The sequence below is a fragment of the Lytechinus pictus genome, chromosome 4, assembly GCF_037042905.1.
Source record: "Lytechinus pictus isolate F3 Inbred chromosome 4, Lp3.0, whole genome shotgun sequence".
In the NCBI taxonomy this organism is placed as follows: Eukaryota; Metazoa; Echinodermata; class Echinoidea; order Temnopleuroida; family Toxopneustidae; genus Lytechinus; species Lytechinus pictus.
In genome coordinates, this window is record NC_087248.1 from 16,004,080 (window position 1) to 16,024,259 (window position 20,180).

The following is a 20,180-nucleotide window of genomic DNA, read 5'->3' on the forward strand; positions in this document are numbered from 1 at the left end:
TTTTCTTTAATGAAAGAAGACTAGAGGGAGAAAAAATTTGAAACATTCTTATTGTTTCAGAATTATATATCAATTATATAATGAAGAAAGACTGGTGGGTTCCTTCCTGGACTTATGAAGAGAATGTAAAAATATGGAGTGTAGTGAAACTGTAAGAGTGTACAAGGATGACAAACAAAAGATATAGTGTAGTGGAGGGATGTTGCAATGAGCCTCCTAACCAGGAAAAAAATACTGATAGATCGACCATATATAACATAATTATAATCAATAAACTTTGTTTTAAGCAGGGCTCGACACTAGCGCCGGTACGACGGTCCCAGACCGGTAAAAATCACTGTCGGGCCAGTAGATTTTCAGAAATAGCAAGATTTACTGGTCCGACATGACCAGTAAAAAATATCATTGTCGGGCCAGTAATTTTTCCAAAAATAGCAAGATTTATGGGTCCGACATAAACAGTAATAAAAACTATTGTTGGGCCAGTAACTTTTTCAGAAATGGTCAAATTCGCTAGTCCAACATAAACATGAAAAATATTCCATGACTCAAATTGCGAACCATTTTCCTCCCGTTAAATTCTGGCATTCACACACAGAATGAATCGCATGCAATTTTTAATAGGGTAACATACAGTGTACACATGGCTAGCCAGCCACACAGCCCACATGGTAAATTTCCTACTGGCTGCACGAACGAAGCTTGGCTAACCTCTGGCAGAAATCTCTCACAGAACTGTCAAAATTCACATTTCACATTAATGAAAAGCTCTTATAATGTCCATATTTCCTAAAAATTTGCCAAAATTGGGGTAACTCTGTCATTTGTAAGCAGTAAAAGGAGAAATTTTCACTTCTGTTTTAGTTCAAAGAGATCGGGTTTCGAGTGATATCGTCTGAATACATGATAGCCCCACATATGCATTTGTGTGTGTGTTGATACACTTGGTTTCTTTCGTAGCTAGTACTAGTATATTTTAATTGAGCCAAAAAGAAACTGATAATTTATTTATGATGATAGTTTTAGCTTTCTTCCTTTGTTTTCTTTCAATCTTTCTTTCCTTCTTTCTTTTCAATCTTTCTTTTCAATCTTTCTTTGTTTCTACCCTCTCTTCTTTTACTGTCTTTCTTTTTTAATTTTCCCTTTTTCTTTGTCTTTCGTTCTTTCATTCTTTCTGTCCTGTTAATATTTTTCTCTATTTCTAATGCTCTTTCTTTTTCTTTCTTTTTTGATTTCCTTCTTTCTTTAATTCTTGAGTCCATCCATCCTATATTTATCTCTTCTTTCTTTCTTCATTTCCTTCCTTCTTTTCCCCTTTCTTTCCTTCATTCTTTGTTAATTTCTTTCTTTCCTCATTCCATCCTTTCTTTACCCTTTCTTGTTTTTATTCCTTCTTTCAGCCCTTTCTCTCTTTCATTCCTTCCTTTCTTCTTTGTCTTTTGTTCTTTCTTTTTCCCCTTTGTTCCATCTATCGATCCTTTTACCTTTTCTTTCTTCCTTTTATTTACTGCTTGCTTCCTTTCCTTTCTTTCTTTGAAGTTTTGTCTTTCTTTTTTGTTCTTCCTTTCATTTATTCTTTTACATTTTCTTTCTTTTTTTTATATTGCTTGCTTGCTTCCTTCCTTCTTTATTCCTTCCCAACATTCTTTTTTCCTTCTATCATTTTCCCTTTTCTTGATTTCTTCCTTCTTTCAATCCTTTCTTTCTGTTTTCCTTCTTTCCATCTCTCCTTTTATCCTTTCTTTCTTTTTTTATTCCTTCTTTCCTTCTTTCTTTCATTAATTTGTCTTTTGTTCTTTCTTTCTATATTGCTTGCTTCATTTCTTTCCTTCTTTCTTTCATTCTTTTTTTCTTTTGTTCTTTCTTTCCTTCCTTTCCTTCTTTGGTTTTTTTTTTCCTTCCTTCACATTTTTTCTTTACTTTTTTCTTCCTTCGTTTCTTTTATTCTTTCTTTTTTCCTTCTTTCCATCTCTCCTTTTACCCTTTCTTTCTTGTTTTATTGCTTCTTTCCTTCTTTCTTTTTCTTTTTTCATTACTTTCTGTCTTTTTTCTTTCTTTATTGCTTGCATCATTTCTTTCCTTCTTTTTTTTTTCTTTCTTTCTTTCTTTCTTTCTTTCTTTCTTTCCTTCCTTTCCTTCTTTCTTTCTTTAGTTCTTTCTTTTTTTCCTTCCTTCACATCTATCCTTTCTTTACCTTTGCTTTTTTCTTCCTTCCTTCCTTTCTTTTATTCTTTCTTCCTTTCTTTCTTTTTGTCTTTCATTCATTCATTCCTTCATTTTTTTTTTTTTGGGGGGGGGGGTAACAAGAAAGGACAGCAAAATAAACTCACGCCTTTTTTTAATGTTTTCTTTATTTTTTGGGACCTGTAGATTTTAGGTTCGGACCAGTAAAAAATTGAAAAACTGGGTATCTACTGGTCCGACATGAATAGGTTGGACCAGTAGAAAAAAAGGGTTAGTGTGGAGCCCTGTTTTAAGATATGCACAAAGGGAGATTTGAGGGAACTAGACCAAGGAGGCCTAGAAAGAAATATGAAGAGAATGTCAAAAATTGGAGTAGACAAAAACTGCAAGGGTGTACCAAGGGTGTACCAGGAAGGCAAGAGACGGAGTTGACTGGAGGGATGTTGTAACTAGCTCCTAACCAGTAGAAGATACTCAGATAGAACTAAAATTTTAATAGACCCTGATATTCATCTACAAATCTACAAAAGAAAGAGATAACATGAATAATTCATCTAAGTATTCTTGAAAGCATCTACTCGGTATATATTATATCTAACTATCCAAATAAAATATATGAATCAGAATTATACATTACACTGCCATTTCATGATGACTATTTTCTTTTCTCAATAAATTACCATTCTCCTTCCTTACCTCAAATTCTGAGTGCTCCCAGCAATAAAGGAGAGGATGCCTTCAAATTTGCCTCGTTTCCATGGTGATACGGTAATGGTATACTCTTCCTCCTTACTCGGCAGTACAACGATGGTTGGAGCACCGGTGACGATAGGAAGGTCCGATACTACGTGATACATCATCTTCCTTCCCGTCACATTGGGGACACGGATCAGACGCTTTATTCTGTAATTGGTCAATTTTATTAAAAGTGTGAATAGGCTATATGGTTGTAAGGTGGTAAAGCATACAGCAGTAATATTTATAATTAGAAATTCTGCCAATAATTAATCTTAAAACAATTGGAACTCCTCTGATTAAACATGGTAGTAGTGTCGATTTTGACAACTAAAATGAATAATTTTTCAAAACGAAACAATATCCTAGGCTTAAAGAGAGAAAAAGCATTCATTTGATAACAATATCCTAAATTTGTTGACCTCTGAATTTGAAGAAACTTATTTATTTCATAAATAATGAACAAAATTCTTGTACATTGACACCCAAAATTCAAAATTCTCATCTGGGTGTCATTGACCAATAATGATTCTGATACATTGACAAAAAACTCACAGAACTACCTAAACTTGTAAATGAAAGAAAATATTGACGGAAACAAAATGCAAGAGAAGCAAATACAGCCTACCTATATCAACCTACACTGTACAGTTGAATCTTTGACTCAAATCTAATTAGCATAAATTACTTTTGAGTTGAAAACGCAGCCCACTAGCAATCACCTATTCATGTCAGCCGAAAAAAGGCTGACATAAATAGATAATAAACAAGGCCAGCATACAGCATAAAGGTTAGCTGCGGGTTATGGTATGTTGTAGAGTCTTGTGTTGTGCATGTTCATTGTTATGTTGATGTGATCACATCATCATGTATGACATCATCATCACATGACTAGTCACATGTTCTGTTATATGTGTCACTGCACACTGGCCTTGCTTGCTCACTGCCTCCAATCTACAGACAAGCAAGGCGATTCTTATATACTCCAGCAAATGATAAGCAAACTTTTTGACAGTTAGTGAAGAAACCACCGCGCCATGGTTTTAACTTCCAAAATCTCATGCATAAACATGATGTTTAATAATAGACTCGAGTGCAATCATCCAATAGGCAGAGAGGAGATAATCTTTTATCACGCATTCATCAATACAAATCAGAAATCCATTCCATCAAACTAGACTTGCATTCATAATGACCAGTTCACAAAAGGTATTCTAACATTAAGCCTTCAAAAAATGCAACATATGTGAATCGCCTTCAGGAATTTGTCTTACAATAGTGGGACACTAAACCTCGATGAATGCCTGATTCATGATTATTGCTAGGTCAGACAATGACATAATAGCTAGATAATTTCACATGCCATGCATACCTTTGAGATAAAGATGAATACATGGCTCATGACTGTTGCTAGGTCAGGCGAGGTTGTTACCAGGTTTGGTGATTCATTACCACATGCCATTGCCATAGACAATCAGTTCCCCACTTAATATTCAGAAAATGTGTCTTTATTCAAAGACTAAAATGAGAGCCAATGAAGTCTCATGAGGATGAGTCAGTTTGCAGAGGTACTGTACACTTCATTTCCAGCCCCAACATTTGCAATGGCTCTACCAACCACCCATCTGTACAGTGATGATGATGATAATAGTGACAAAGAGGATGATGATGATGAAGATGGTAACGATGATGATGATAATGTTGATGAAGAAGATGATGATGATGAAGATGGTAACAATAACGATGATAGTGATGAAGACAGGGGCGGAAATCTCTCCCAAAAGGTAGGGGGGACACAGGGGCGGATCCAGCCTTCGCCAATAGGGGAGGGGGCGGAAATTTGTTTCAGCCATAATTATTTTCCCCGATCGGCAGCTCGAAGATGATTTTTGTTTGTTTCTTTGAAGGGGTAGTCCTCATTAGTCACTTCTTAGCTTTATTCTTTTAAATTAATATATAATATCATAATCCTCATTTATATGATGCGAGCGCGAAGCGCGAGCTAATTTTTTTGGAAGTTTTATGTATTTTTTCCTAAAATTTGAACTGATTCTGGGCAATGTTTGTTATCCTGAAAAAGATGTGTATGCAACTTAATAATTACTACGAACGCAAAGCGCGAGCAGAAATGAACTGATGGAAAAGATACCTGTTAAAGTAGCATTTAACAATCAAATTATGCGAGCGCGAAGCGTGAGCTGAATTTTTTTTTACATTCCACCTAAAGAATGGAAATTCTAAGCACTTTTTGTAACTCAAACAGAATAGGTATATAAGTAAACAATTAATGCGAGCGCAAACCGCGAGCAGAAAATTTTTATATACGTTTTGAACTGGTACCTGTTGAAAAGGTACCTGTTAAGGACTGCTTGCATTTAGCCATGAAGGCGTTAACATAATTTATTTCAACAATCAAAAAATGCGATTGCGAAGCGCGAGCTGAAAATTTTTGAACTTTCTGAAGAAAGACTGGAAAATTTTAATCAGTTTTTGTAATCGTGAACAGGGTAGCTATATAATTTAACGATTGATGCGTGCGCGAAGCGCGAGCAGATTTTTTTTCGAGATTTAGACCTAAAAATGGGCCAATCTGTTCATGTTTTGTAAATCATCAAAAGGATGAGTAATATGGGGTCTTCCTACAATAATAATGCGAGCACAAAGCGCGAGCAGAAAATTTTTGATATTGTGATCTGAAAATGGATAATGTTTTAAATTAGAGAACAAGTTGAGTATCTGAAAAAACATGCGCGAGCGTGTTTCATATTTAGACCTAGAATCTAGGCATTCTAAATACAACTTTAATCATGAAAATCATGAAACTTTGATATTCTGATCTGAAAAAAGAGTCAATTTCAGCTTTATATTTCAAGCCCTTTGTAGAAAAATTGTAAGGTGGATATGGATCGCACTTTATAAAAAAGAGCTGATATTATTATTACTTTGAGTTTTGACATAGGACCGGGACATTCTTACGACATGTCATCATATGAAAATGATGATTATCTTCCTATTCCTATTGCTAAGCGCGAGATGAAACAAAAGGGACAATTTAGTTATTAAATTAATATCATATTTATTAATGCCTTATGAGGGCGCGAAATCTGATGATATCATGGCATAAAAATTGGACATTTCACTTTTGTGATTATGAATAGGATGCATCAGTTAATATATTAATATATCATGAAAAGGGGATTTTAAGTAGTTTGTTGTATAATCAATATTGAAACATTTATATAACTCGCCAAAAAATGCGAGCGTGCAGCGCGCTAGCTGATATGTCTTGACAATCAGACCTGAAAAGGGATATTTTAAAAACGTTATGGAATACACGAAAATAATAGGTACCTGATAAATCAAAATTTGCGAGAGCGCGCAGCGCAAGCAGCAAATGTTAACATTCAGACCATAACACTGACGTTTTTACAGAGCACTTTTTAAAAACCAATTTGTAAATTACACAAAATAATGAAAGTTCGATTTCCAAAGTGAAATATGTTTTGTATATTGACTTCCAAACTTGATATTCGAACTCCATATTGAACAAGATATGTAAATCACCTAACAGGCAATGCGAGCGCGAAGCGCGAGCGAAAATTTTATATAGTGGCACGAAAGATTATTTTTATTTTCCAAGTCTTCCCCTCATCTTATTTTATGCACTCGTCGTCCTTCTCTTCTTTTTCTCCTCTCTTTTCCCTCCTTTTTTCCTTCTTTCTTACCTTTTTTTCGTTTTTTGCTCCGCCAAGAGGGGGGGGGGGGGGGCGGGCCCCTCGGCCCCTGGATCCGCCTATGGGGACAAGGGGCGGGAAAATTTGACAAGCAAAGAAAAATTTATCATCGCCAAAGTAAGGTCATATCTCGTCCCAAAATACATGTTTTATTTCGATTTAGAATGATGTATTTCTTACCATCATAAAAGACCAAAAATAGTAGGGGGGACATTTGATATTGTGTCCCCCCTACTATTTTGAGTAGGGGGGACACGTCCCCCCTGTCCCCCCTGGGATTTCCGCCCATGGATGAAGATGATGATGGTGGCGGAGCTGCTGCTGCTGCTGATGATAATGATAGCAATGAAGATGATAATGATGATGGCGGTATGGGTGTCGATTTGTGTTGTGAATCTATTGTTCAGGGGGGGGGGGGGTGATATTGTTTCATCCCACCACTTGAATAGTATGACATCACGGATCGACACCATTGGATGATGGTGATGATGGTGATGATGGTGATGATGATGATGATAACAATGATGATGGTAATGATGATGATAGTGATGATGATGATGAGATGATGATGATGATGATAGTGATGATGGTAATGATGATAGTGATGATGATGATGAGATGATGATGATGATAGTGATGATGGTAATGATGATAGTGATGATGATGATGAGATGATGATGATGATAGTGATGATGGTAATGATGATAGTGATGATGATGATGAGATGATGATGATGATAGTGATGATGGTAATGATGATAGTGATGATGATGATGAGATGATGATGATGATAGTGATGATGGTAATGATGATAGTGATGATGATGATGAGATGATGATGATGATAGTGATGATGGTAATGATGATAGTGATGATGATGATGAGATGATGATGATGATAGTGATGATGGTAATGATGATAGTGATGATGATGATGAGATGATGCTGATGGATGATGATCCTGCTGTTGATGACAGTGATGATGGTGATGATAGTGATGATGGTAATGATGATAGTGATGATGATGATGAGATGATGATGATGATAGTGATGATGGTAATGATGATAGTGATGATGATGATGAGATGATGATGATGATAGTGATGATGGTAATGATGATAGTGATGATGATGATGATGAGATGATGATGATGATAGTGATGATGGTAATGATGATAGTGATGATGATGATGATGATGAGATGATGATGATGATAGTGATGATGGTAATGATGATAGTGATGATGATGATGAGATGATGATGATGATAGTGATGATGGTAATGATGATAGTGATGATGATGATGAGATGATGCTGATGGATGATGATCCTGCTGTTGATGACAGTGATGATGGTGATGATAGTGATGATGGTAATGATGATAGTGATGATGATGATGAGATGATGATGATGATAGTGATGATGGTAATGATGATAGTGATGATGATGATGAGATGATGATGATGATAGTGATGATGGTAATGATGATAGTGATGATGATGATGATGAGATGATGATGATGATAGTGATGATGGTAATGATGATAGTGATGATGATGATGATGATGAGATGATGATGATGATAGTGATGATGGTAATGATGATAGTGATGATGATGATGAGATGATGCTGATGGATGATGATCCTGCTGTTGATGATGACAGTGATGATGATTGTAATGATGATGATGAATGATGATGTTGCTGTTGATGACAGTGATGATGATGATGATAGTGATGATGGTAATGATGATGATTGTGATGATGAAAATGATGATGATGATAATGATGATGATGATAATAATGTTGCGGTTAATGACGGTGATGATGATAATCATGTGGAATCAATGAGGAACTTACTTTTGTCTAGCTTCACATTCCACCTCTACATGATCCAGAGCTAGAGGTTTTTGTCCTTCTCCTTGGAGACTGAAGTGATGTTCTGTACCATCATCAGTATTCAGCATCATCATCTTACCCTGTAAATCACAGACAAACATGAGAAAAAGGAAACAGAACCATTCACTCATAATGATATACATACATGCATGCAAATGTATTTCATCCTTTCATCACCTGAATTATCATCTCAAGTATTATATTGACTGAAGTATTTTCTAACCCTGTCTTGCATTTTTTATTTTTATCATTAATCTATTTCTATTAAGAATGGCATAGTAATTTGAATGATACTCAAAACAGAACAAAGTTTGGACACCGAATCAGTTGTACAAGTGATGTGTCACGATCAATCATCGATTATTTATATGAAATCTTCCAATCATCTAGAATAGTTACAGTAGTTTTTGCTGTCTAATGCTCTTAAGAAGTATATATATATTTTTTTTGCATTAAACTTACCATTGATAAAGACAGTGCAATCAGTTGTTCCAAACACAGAACTTTTAAAATTTCGGAGGCATTTTGATCAATGGACCCCATTTGGAATGCATTTTATAATCAGATGGGAGTTTTTGTTGGATTACCGGTAGTTTATTTTTTTACTATGTTTCTTCAATACTAGGTAACATGCATACATAAGTCAAACATATATCCATACTTTTTAGTTCTTGTGTGACCACATGTCATTAACAAGTGAGCAAAAATATACAACTACATGCATATAAATGACAATGGAAAATATGTCTACATCAAACAATAATTACAAATCCATGCAGAATATCCCTGTGATGGAATTGGTGGAACAGCATTGTGGGTAATCTACAACTGAAAATTAAAGTTTCCCTCTAAACCCATTCAATATTACATTATTACAAGCGATTCAAACAACTACAGATCATGCATGTACGGATAAAAAATGTGATATAACTACATATTTGTGATGTGTGAACAAAAGTGGTAATGGAAGGTGTAAATTTGTAATGCAGATTCATTGCTCTTTAACAAGTGTTCTCATGTACATAAGAGTAAGATCTATATGTATGCTATGGAAAACAGGGCAGTGTTAATTTTCAGAATACCACCCATTGGCCCGTATTCTGAAGTCAGGTTTAACTTAGACCATGGTCTAACTCTGTACTAAAATTATGGGAAGCCAAAAGTGTCGAAATTTTTATTAAGATGTATGTTTCTTATGTTTACTGTGCTCTTTCCTGATTCATTGATGGTGAAGAATGATTTGAGAGCCAAATGAGCTGAAATATAATATCTCTACTGTTAGTGATTTATGTAACAATTGGCTATCCATACTTAAACCACAACTTTAAACCTGAGTTTAAGTGACACCCGACTTCAGAATACGGGCAATTGGCTATTCATAATAACTCAGAAATGATTAACGAAGTTGACAGATGACAAGATCCAAGTGCATTTTTCACTAATATTACTATCATCTACATTCTAACATGCCACGTTACAGTGATATATTATCTTACTCTGTATATGACCGAAGCCAGAAATTTTACTCTGCCACCTCTTTTCTAAAAGAAGTACATTGTTAGCATAAGAAAGTTACAATTACAGTGATATTTGAGGAAAAGTGGGATGAATAACATAGTTCAATGATTTCATCTAGCCTTGAAACTTCAATAAAACCATACAATAAGTGTTGATAGTTTGTTCACCACAATAACTATGCATTTTCGTGATATATGTATGTATGCTTATCTAGTGGAGCAAGTTGTGAAGCACTTTGTAATCACCAAAATGCTCAATGGAAGGATTAATATGTACAAATAACAAAATAATTTTGAAGATTAATATGTACAAATAACAAAATAATTTTGAAGAGGCAGGTCATTGAGTCATTTAATCAAATAGATAAATATCATACATGAATGTTCAAATATTTGTATTTCTTTCTTTTGCATTAAGGGATTATGTTCTACAAATATACTATTTCTGCAAATTATTGGGGCAGTAATCTACACTCTAATGGGGTAATGCAAGAAACTTGCTATCAATTGCAAGTCTATATTTGTTCCTGAAATCATGTACATGCTGTGCAATTAATTGCAAAGTTGCAATTGATTGCAATCTGCTTGCTAAAGTTAAAAGTGATCAATCAACTGTAAAATTGCAACAGAATATTTGCGATTGATTGCAAATATTTTCTTGCAACACCCCCTTATAAGTCTCTTAATCAGTAGCCTTCAGGACTTTAAAAAAATTGGTGAAAAACACTGTAAAACAAATTGCATGAAATATTGTTAATTGCATTTCATTTTTATGAACAGTGGGGCGTTGTGGTCTAGTGGTTACGACTCTCTTCTTTCAATCAGAGAGACGTGGGTTCGAATCCCAGCCATGGCGTGGTTTCTTTCAGCCAAAAATTTACCCACACTGTGCTGCACTCAACCAGGTGAGGTGAATGGGTACCCGGTAGGATTTATTCCTTGAATGCTTTAGCGCCTATATGGCGGCTCAGCTACAGCTGGAGTAATAATATGATACCAAATATCAAGCACAGTAGAGTATATTGCACTATATACCGGTAAATGGACCATATTATTATCATTATCATTAACAGTGATATCCTATATTTTTTTCCTTCCAGATGGGAATAAAAATAACCAAAATACCCACAAATTTCAGTTGAAAGATATGAAAATGATCAAAAATGATATAAAAAATGGAAGAGGATGTCTCACCGTTATGAAGGACTCAAATGTAGGCCTAAACATGAGTGGATAGTAGGTGATCTGCATAGCTTTAGCAAGTAGGAACGGAGGTCCATGAAACCCTACACCATCAATACTGATCTTAAGAGGCCAGTCAACACTTGTTTGATTTACCTGGTAAAGGAAGAAATATATATCTAGAAAATGATCTGCCAAACTTTAAGAGTACAAAGTAGTAAGCCAGAAGCTCAAAAGTCATAATTTTGACATAAAAATCACAATTTCATATGCATCATGAAGTATTATGATTTTTTTCAAGAGGTCATATAATGAATAGATTCCTTAAAAAGAAATGAATCCTCTTTCTTTTAAGGCTCAGATTCAGAATCACTCTCTCTTTTGTGTCAGTATGTAAGCATATGATGATAACATTCAGAGTGATGTAGACAAAGATATATGATCATGCGAACAATGACAATGATTATTGGCCACCTTGAGATGAGTTCACCACTGCCTAATGTATTACTACATAGTATTACATGTTAACATACTTATTTGCCCTCAAAAGAGTAATAATTAAGGTCAAAAGCATAATGGCATAATTTGACAGGAAAATCATAATAATTATGACTTTTTCTTAATAATTTGCAGCTCTGCAGTTACATCTATCTGATTCCATTATCATGGAAACAAGAATAAAAAAAAATATCTGCAGACTGTATGATTAAAATGTTATACTGCATTTATGAAAGATACATCGTCTTTTCTACAGCATTTTCTTTCTTTGATAAACTCAGTAAAATATACAATCAAAATGGTACACATGTACGACTTCACCATGATGATGACAAATGTGTGATGGCAAGTATTTGATGATGAGTGTGGCGCCCATGAGAAACCAAATTGGGACAATCTGATTTTGAATGGGAGTGTTTGTCTCGATAGCACACTGAGGGAGTTTGTTGTATGGTCGACTACCCTCCGACTGAAAAGTTTTCCCTTTTTACCAGTCATATATCATATATGAAATTTTCTATATTTTCTCCTTTTATCTATTAAATACAGAATTAATACAGGGAAAAAAAAAGAACATTTAAATGGGCATCACTTGTTGTTTTGTCTATCTACAATATACAGACAAGTCATTCAATATAGAATCAAACCATCTCTCCTTAAAAGAAGCTACCTTTGAACAATATCATAGCTGGATGATAAATCATTCAACAAAGTTGAAATCGAAACCAAAAAGAGAGTACGGAATATGTAGTCAACAGCAGATTCAGAAGAAGAAACATAAAGAGTGGATGCCTCCAATGACAACCAATTAATTATCAGAATATAATAATATTAATAATAACAATAATAAATGCAATTTATTAGGCGCCATATCTATCTCGTAAGAGATGCTCAAGGCGCACAAGTGAAGGGGGGAGCAAAACATAACAAATAATAAATAAAATCATCATTGATAAAATAAGTTTAGAGGTAAGTTTTTAGCTTAATCTTAATGTTTTGACACACATGGATAATAAACACACTTTGGTATTGATAAAAGAAAGAAAATGAAAATGTAATTGAAAAATATTGCATTTTTTGTCTGAAACTTACCACTGGGATGTTTTGCGATACAGACTGATGAACGGGAGCAGTGAATTCAATCTGAGCTACGGTCCCTTCAGGGTTGACGGTACACTCTATCTGGTATACCCTGATATCATTAGGGGATCTTAATACCACACGGCATGGGTAATGACCAGCCCCCTTGGGTGCAAACCGGATTGGTAGGGGTACAACACCATCATCTATAATCACACCTATAAGACAAAAGAGATATTTGGTTAGTAACTTTGTTGAGAAGTCAATTAATCAGTTCATAAATATTGGTTTACAGAGATCATAATATATTATGTTCAGGATACTGAATGGTGGACCTGCATGCTATATAAATAGCCATTATTATTCTGTTTTATTGGTTAAGACAAAAAACATAAAAGCATTGAGCGCAGTAAAATACATTATGTAAACATTGGCAACAATATCAAAACTGAAAATTGAACACTGGAACTAGGAAATATTTCTAGGAAAGTTTAGTGACTGCAAACAATCTGATATAAAATGAAAGAAGGCATAGCTACTGAAGTACAATTTAAATAATAAGTTTGAAGTAATCACCTTTAAGTATTCAAAGATGAACAATTTTCTACCAATTTGAACATTATAACAAAACACTAGAATTTTTCAACATTAATCAAGGAGAGAAAAACTATTAAATGACCAGCAAAGGTATTGCTTTCTCACCTGAATTACCAACAAGTCCAGCAGGTGACCGTTCAAACCTGTGACCATTCTTGACAATATCCTCCGCTGATTTGGGTTTCTTGGAGAGCGGTGATGGCACAAAGAAATGATGCTGTACCTCAAAGAACTTGGAGTTGACTTCCACGGTAAAACGAGTGCCTTCAGCATCTTTCTTCTCTAGCTTTGTATTGAAGGAGACAGTTGATTGGTTGGCGTTGATCACATGATCGTCAGAGAGTCCCAAGGCAGCAATGGCAGCGGTGACCGAGCCACAGGCTAGCGTGTGAGTCATCTGACGTCGGCGGATCTCGGTGTCAGTCATGCGCTGCTGGGCTGCGATGACCAGCGCTCTCTCTCGGGCTGAGTTGGTGATAGGCACCATCAGTTCCTCGTTAAGGATAGAGTTACTGTCGCAACGCCAGTATATGATACGATCGTCTCCTCCGTACAGGCCTCTGCCGCTACCTGTAAGGACAAGATCAAAAGGAACATTCCCATCAGCAGACGTCTACTAGAAAACCTCTTCAAGAAAATTATACAATCAAACGTGTTTTGTTGACCACCTGCTTGAGGAAAACCACAAATTTGGTGTCCCTTGAGTCGTTTATTCTCTTAACACAGTAATTATAGGAACCTGTCCATATAGACCAGCTGTTCATAAAGACTAATTTTTTTTGTCTTTCTTGAGTGGTCAAAATATACAGGTTTCATTATAAAAGATAATATAGAAACTATCTGATAATACAATCACTTTGAATCAGTCATTTCAAATCTGAGAATCCTTCAGCACTTACTACCCCCCCCTCCGAATAAACACTATCTAATATCATTCAGTTGCTGTCCTAAAATGGGAACAAGAATGGTGTATGCAGATTGAATTCATATACTACAAGAACTGACATTCAGGTAAGTGGACATACCTAAAATTTACAGTATATGCTTTGAAAGGATACCTTGCTTAATAGTGTATTCATTTGACCCACCTGCTGCTGCGGCGCTGCTGATCCGGACACTGTGTTTGGTAGGCACGAAGGGGAGGTGCGAGGGGAGAGGCAGGGTAGCGGTAGCCTCCACCGAGTAGAGGAACTCTCCCACGGACTCACTGATGAACAGCACAGAGCACTGACGCTTCCCAGTGTAGAATGGTAAGAAGTCAACGGTTACGATCCCAGGTCCGTTGCCGTCGAGCTTGATGGTTTGGTCAGGGCAGTAAAAGGACCCAGCGGTGTCGCTGGTATCCTCTGGAATAGAAAAAAGTCAATTACTTCGTAAGTTTGACTTTCTAACTTCTCTCCAATAAACCCCTACAATCTACAGAGATTTCAGCGTTCCCTATGAAGCTTGATGTCAAAGACAAAACAGCTACATGTATGACAAAAACCTTAGGTCTTATTCAGAGCTCAGGCTAAAGTTGAACAGTTTTTAAATCTTTGGTTTGTTATTAAGGGTAGCCAAACATGGCACTAATGTACAAGTACATGATCATTTAATCAACATATTTGGTACTTAAATTACTCAAAACTAAGTGGAATTGAAACTACAATAGAGTTCTTCCCTATGAAGGTTTGAGAAATAATTCCAGAGTAAAGAAACAAACAGTCAGGCCTTGGCTTAGCTCCAACCAGAGTTCAGAATATGGGCCCCATTGTTGTGAATTTAAAATCAGTGCAGTGGAAGAATCACAGCAACACTGCTTCATACGCCTGAAGAATACCAAGAATACAAAAAAATATCAGAGATATGCTAAGCACTATGAAGGGAATTGCTACTTAGGACATTTGAATGACTGATTGACTGAAGTGCTGGTCAATCAATTTCTTGGTTGCTTACGTTCAAACATATCCCGGTCGATGCTATGCTCTTCAACCTTGGGTGGTGTCGGTGTCCTCTCCTTCTTCTGACCATGATCCGTCTTGGACCTGACTTTCTTGACGGTGCCTTTGGTGTTCTTCAAGAGGCCCTTCTGCTTGGGGTCGCTGCCAGGGAAGGGTGTCTTGGCCTCCACCAGGACAATGCGGAACTCACCAGCCTCATTGAAAGGGTTGACTATGGCAACATCAACCTTCTGTAGCTCAAAGCATGGAGACTCACACTTTATGGTGGCCTAGAAAAGCAAACACAAATTCAAATAATTAGAATAGAAAAGAGTACATATCAAACTACAATGATCAACACAGACTATGCAAAGTTTAAATTAATGTTAGAACTTTAATCAAAGGTACATTTATCAACTGAGAACATGACATCAATCCACCACCAACAACAACAACACCACCACCACCATCACCATCTTTTTATTTGTTGCCTCTTCTTTTCAATGGTCTGATGTGATGCTTTAGTTTTGTACAGTTATATTTGCTGGCACTCTTATTCAAGGGAGCATTTTAACACAAAACTATTTCCAAAAGAAAGGCATAATAAAGTCATAAAGAATCAAGATCCCAGTTCATTAATCATTCCCAAAAGAAAATAAAGGCATTAAATTCACATTCTGTCTCTGCATGAGGAACACATTCACATCAATATTAATGAGTAATATAATAATCATACTTGCTTGTATGGTGTTTAAACTAAATTTATGAGAAGTCGAGTGCCTTATCATAAGCTATAAAACAATACAAATGTCAACAGAAAGTTGAATAATCATACCGTAGGTGTGATATTATCAATAGTAGTCCTGAGATTGAAGACTAGAGTAGTTCCACAGGCAGCACCGACCCTCCTACCAACCAGGACCAGGACAGCTTCAGCAGGACGCAGGAATCGACTGGTGAAGATGACTGGAAGATCCTGCTTGCCTTTAGGTTGTATCTGGACCTGACTACCTCGGGGGAGGTTGAAGTCCCTGGCATCGCGGCCAGCCACCATGGCATGGTAGATCAGAGGCTTGCTGCTGGGGTTCGTCAGTCGTACCTGAGGAAAGGTTGAGGTTTAGAATGTGATCAGTTTGTCACAGACCAACATTTTCATATTTTTTTCAAATTTAAAGGCATACATGTATGTATTAAGTGACAAAGGAATATTGATACCCCAAGGGTTTATTATGAAGGGTATTGCCACTTTTCCTGAGGAATAATTTAGTTTGGTTTTAAGTTTCTATTACTATACGCCAATGAAAAAAATGTTCAATGTCACAGATGGACGAGATAGAAAATAAATGGATTACTGACTTGATCTCTTTTGCAATTTTGATCCAAATAAATTTTGTTTTGGCTGGCTATACACAGACCTTAAGACCCTCAGACAAATAAAAGATTCTCATAATTTTGGACCATATCACATTAGATCTACAGTTTGCACACAGCTACCAGGGCAATAAAATACAATACATGAAAGATTGAGAGTTCATGATCCAATGACCTTTGAACTTGTTACAGCTATTACCCACCTGTCTTGTAACCGATGAATGTAAGGAGGTTGTGAATTCTACAGCAGTCTTAGGCATATACTGAGGTAATCTCTGATAGAGATGCTGGCAGAGTAGCATCAGTGAGATTGGGTTAGGATCGGTGATATCAATGGCCTGTGGGTAGGACAGAAAACAATAGGTTCAATATTAGACATAATTCTCCTGATATTACAATACAGATATATGTACCTAGCTGTGAAGCAAATATTTTTGTCACATGATTTTGATAAATGGTATGGATATAATGAGCAAGGCAGGTATGCATTAATTTAAATCTTGAATGATTTATTCAGTTCTGGGTGCAGATAAATGAGATTCATTCTAAACAGACATATCACGGAACAGATTCATATAAAATAAGAATTTTACATTTTTTTCTTGAAATTACAACTTTGGTTGAATAAGGATTGATAGATTTTGCGACCCTTTTTTTCTGAAGGCTAGGCCCCTTCATTCCTCCATCGAGCCTTGCGAATGAGTTGCCAGCAATCACCCGCAACAAAGTTTTGAGCATGTTCAAATCCTATCTTTGGGCAAATCAGACTTGCATGAGCTCTTGCGGGCAACTTCAAGCTAGATACTGTCGATGCGGACGACCTACAGGTAGCAAAATAGTCACCCAAAAGTCACACGCAAGGAATTGCATGGAAGGATGTGATAGGGCCTTAAGAGGACATCCAAATTACAAATACTGCTTGATGAATAGCTAAATCAAGTATACCGGTAGAGAATACACAAGTATACCAGATCAAGAGGTGGTAACAATGCATAAAGATACAATCAACCTAAATTCACAATACTGATTCATGGTTGACATCAATACCAAGAGTTGTGGCCCAGTGGATTAGTCTCTGGACTTCAAAACAGATGGTCATGGGTTCAAATCCCGGCCATGGGGTAATTTCCTTCAGCAAGAAATTGATCACATCATGCTGCACTCAACCCTGGTGAGGTAAATGGGTAAATGGTAGGAATGAATTCCTTGAAATGTGTGTGGGCTGTTACGGCCGCCAAGCTAAAGCAGGGGTTATAATATCCAAGTCCTTTGGAAGCACAGAGACGTTATAATCATTGTGAGATATGAGCTAGACAAAAACTGTTAACTATTATTATTGTTATTGTTGTTGTTATACCTGAATGTCATAATCCAGACCAATAAACCGGAAGGCGGTGACGACCTTGAGAGCATTATGAAGACACTGTTCTGCTGTTGAAGGATGGGTGTACATTCCTTGAAGATGGGTCTTAATCTGGAGGTGAAAGACAGGACAAGCATGTCAAATGGAATTTAGATGAGCCTCCATTGGATTGAGGAATATAGGCAGAATTGAAACAGAAAAGTCTGACTATAGACAAGAATAAACTGAAAGATTCTGTACTATACAGGTATGTAATTGCCACATGGGTGATCTCATAAAATAACCCACCTTTTTGTACATTCAACAGCCATTTTCATCCATTCTTACTTCACATCTTAAACTGCTCAAACCATGATTATTTGATAGCATTACAACCTTTCATACGATTTAAAATAATAGACATTAATTTCACAAAGATTCCATATATATAGGGGGAAAGGTCAAATGTACTTGTTTATTTCGCAAAGATCATATCATGAAATCAAGAGTTCCTATCATTTAGATTCAGGATTCATATGATTTGGATCATACTCATAGAGAAATATTTGATCAAGAATGATACATACCAGGAATGGGACATGTGCAGCAAGAACTGCAGCTAAGACTAGGCCATCCAAAAGATCATAATCAAAGTTGACTACCCAGCGAGATGGGGGCACTCCACCTGAAAACAAACATACATAAATCAATAAGAATTTGACACCAGAAAAGCAGTAGCACTTATCCAAATATGACCAGTTGCTCTTGTAAAATCCTGATGCATCTTTTTGTTCAATATCAGAACAGGTAGAGTCGAAAGGAAAAATATATCACATGCAGGCAAGACTGATTGAATTTGAAGTCCTAGGTAAGAAGTCTGTAAGCACTTAAAAGCTATGTGCCTTATAAATAACCGGATTATTACTTTTATCGATACCACTTAACAGTTGGCATGTTTAAAGTAGCATTGTGAGTCAACATCAGCTAGTCTTGAAAGTAAAATTATTAATAAATGACTGGTAACTTTAAAGAATTAATACGTAATGTGAATGACCAGGGAAGGTTTTATACTTTTTTTCTCAAATGAATGCTGCATGCTTTTACAACTTGATTGTTACAGAAAATGAATTTGTCATGTTCTCCAAGAATGGAGTCTTAAAAATAAGAAATATAATGCTTCATTGTATATGGCAATAAATTGCACATCTATGGCTCAATGTAACTTTTTTTTTCAAAACAATAACTTGCCTATTCTGTGCTAGTATAAAATATACAAAAAAATATTTTTTTGCTGATTAATACAAAGAATATTTGAAATAGTATTAAATAAAAATGGATTTTTATCACCATAAAAATATAAATATGCAGGCATATTTCAAAGCTTGCAAGCAGAATTTCATTTGAAGGCTTTCATGCTAAATAAAACAAGTGGTGCATTTCTTCTTTAAAAAAAAATACAAATTATCAAACAATATTGAATACAAATAAGATGCAGGAGGTTGACATTAGGACTTCAAGGGTAATATTTTCTTTTGTCATATAAATGAACACTTACATAAAAAATAAATAAAGCATATTGGATCAAATAGCAAATATAGGCATAATCTTAATCGATTCTCATCATTTATCTTAGGATCATATTACACATATCATGCATCATAATGTGCAGATGAGCATATAAGGCCCTTTACAAGCTAGTAGTTTCTGTGCTCTACAATATATGGATAAAATCATAATCATGATTACTATTTTTTTCAACTCAAGCCTACATGCGAAGGTGAAGAATACTGAAGAATTCAACCATTAGTTGTACCAGAATATATTATCAGACTATCTCTCCCTTTTCTTCTTTTTACTATCAATTTTCTCTATATTTTTCTAATCACTTGTTAAATCATAATGTCAGTATTTCTATAGAGAACACAACTATTCAATTTTTTTTCTAATTTGATGAAATAGCATACCATCACCATATTAATGCTAGTACAGTACCCATGTTATATTCTAGTAAATAGTATTAATAGTACTAAATAGATCCAGGAAAATTAAAATCTAATAATTATATTCAAGCAGATAGACAATAATAAAACTGAAATCCTCAATATTTCCTTGGTTTGATTATTATATGA

General features: G+C 35.6%; 1 protein-coding gene across 4 annotated transcripts in view; it reads right to left on the reverse strand.

Moving 5' to 3' along the window:
- Positions 1-20,180, reverse strand: part of LOC129258937 (cilia- and flagella-associated protein 47-like) — a 61,212-nt gene that overhangs the window by 10,829 nt on the left and 30,203 nt on the right. For all 4 annotated transcript variants that reach the window (XM_064098497.1, XM_064098496.1, XM_064098495.1 and 1 more), the window contains 11 exons: positions 18,639-18,736; positions 18,067-18,183; positions 16,913-17,047; positions 16,174-16,437; positions 15,355-15,628; positions 14,508-14,765; positions 13,525-13,989; positions 12,835-13,040; positions 11,257-11,400; positions 8,507-8,625; positions 2,881-3,087 (listed from right to left, as the gene is read on the reverse strand). In XM_064098497.1, the coding sequence (XP_063954567.1) occupies positions 2,881-3,087; positions 8,507-8,625; positions 11,257-11,400; positions 12,835-13,040; positions 13,525-13,989; positions 14,508-14,765; positions 15,355-15,628; positions 16,174-16,437; positions 16,913-17,047; positions 18,067-18,183; positions 18,639-18,736 (2,287 nt within the window). The remainder of the gene's footprint in view (positions 1-2,880; positions 3,088-8,506; positions 8,626-11,256; positions 11,401-12,834; positions 13,041-13,524; positions 13,990-14,507; positions 14,766-15,354; positions 15,629-16,173; positions 16,438-16,912; positions 17,048-18,066; positions 18,184-18,638; positions 18,737-20,180) is intronic.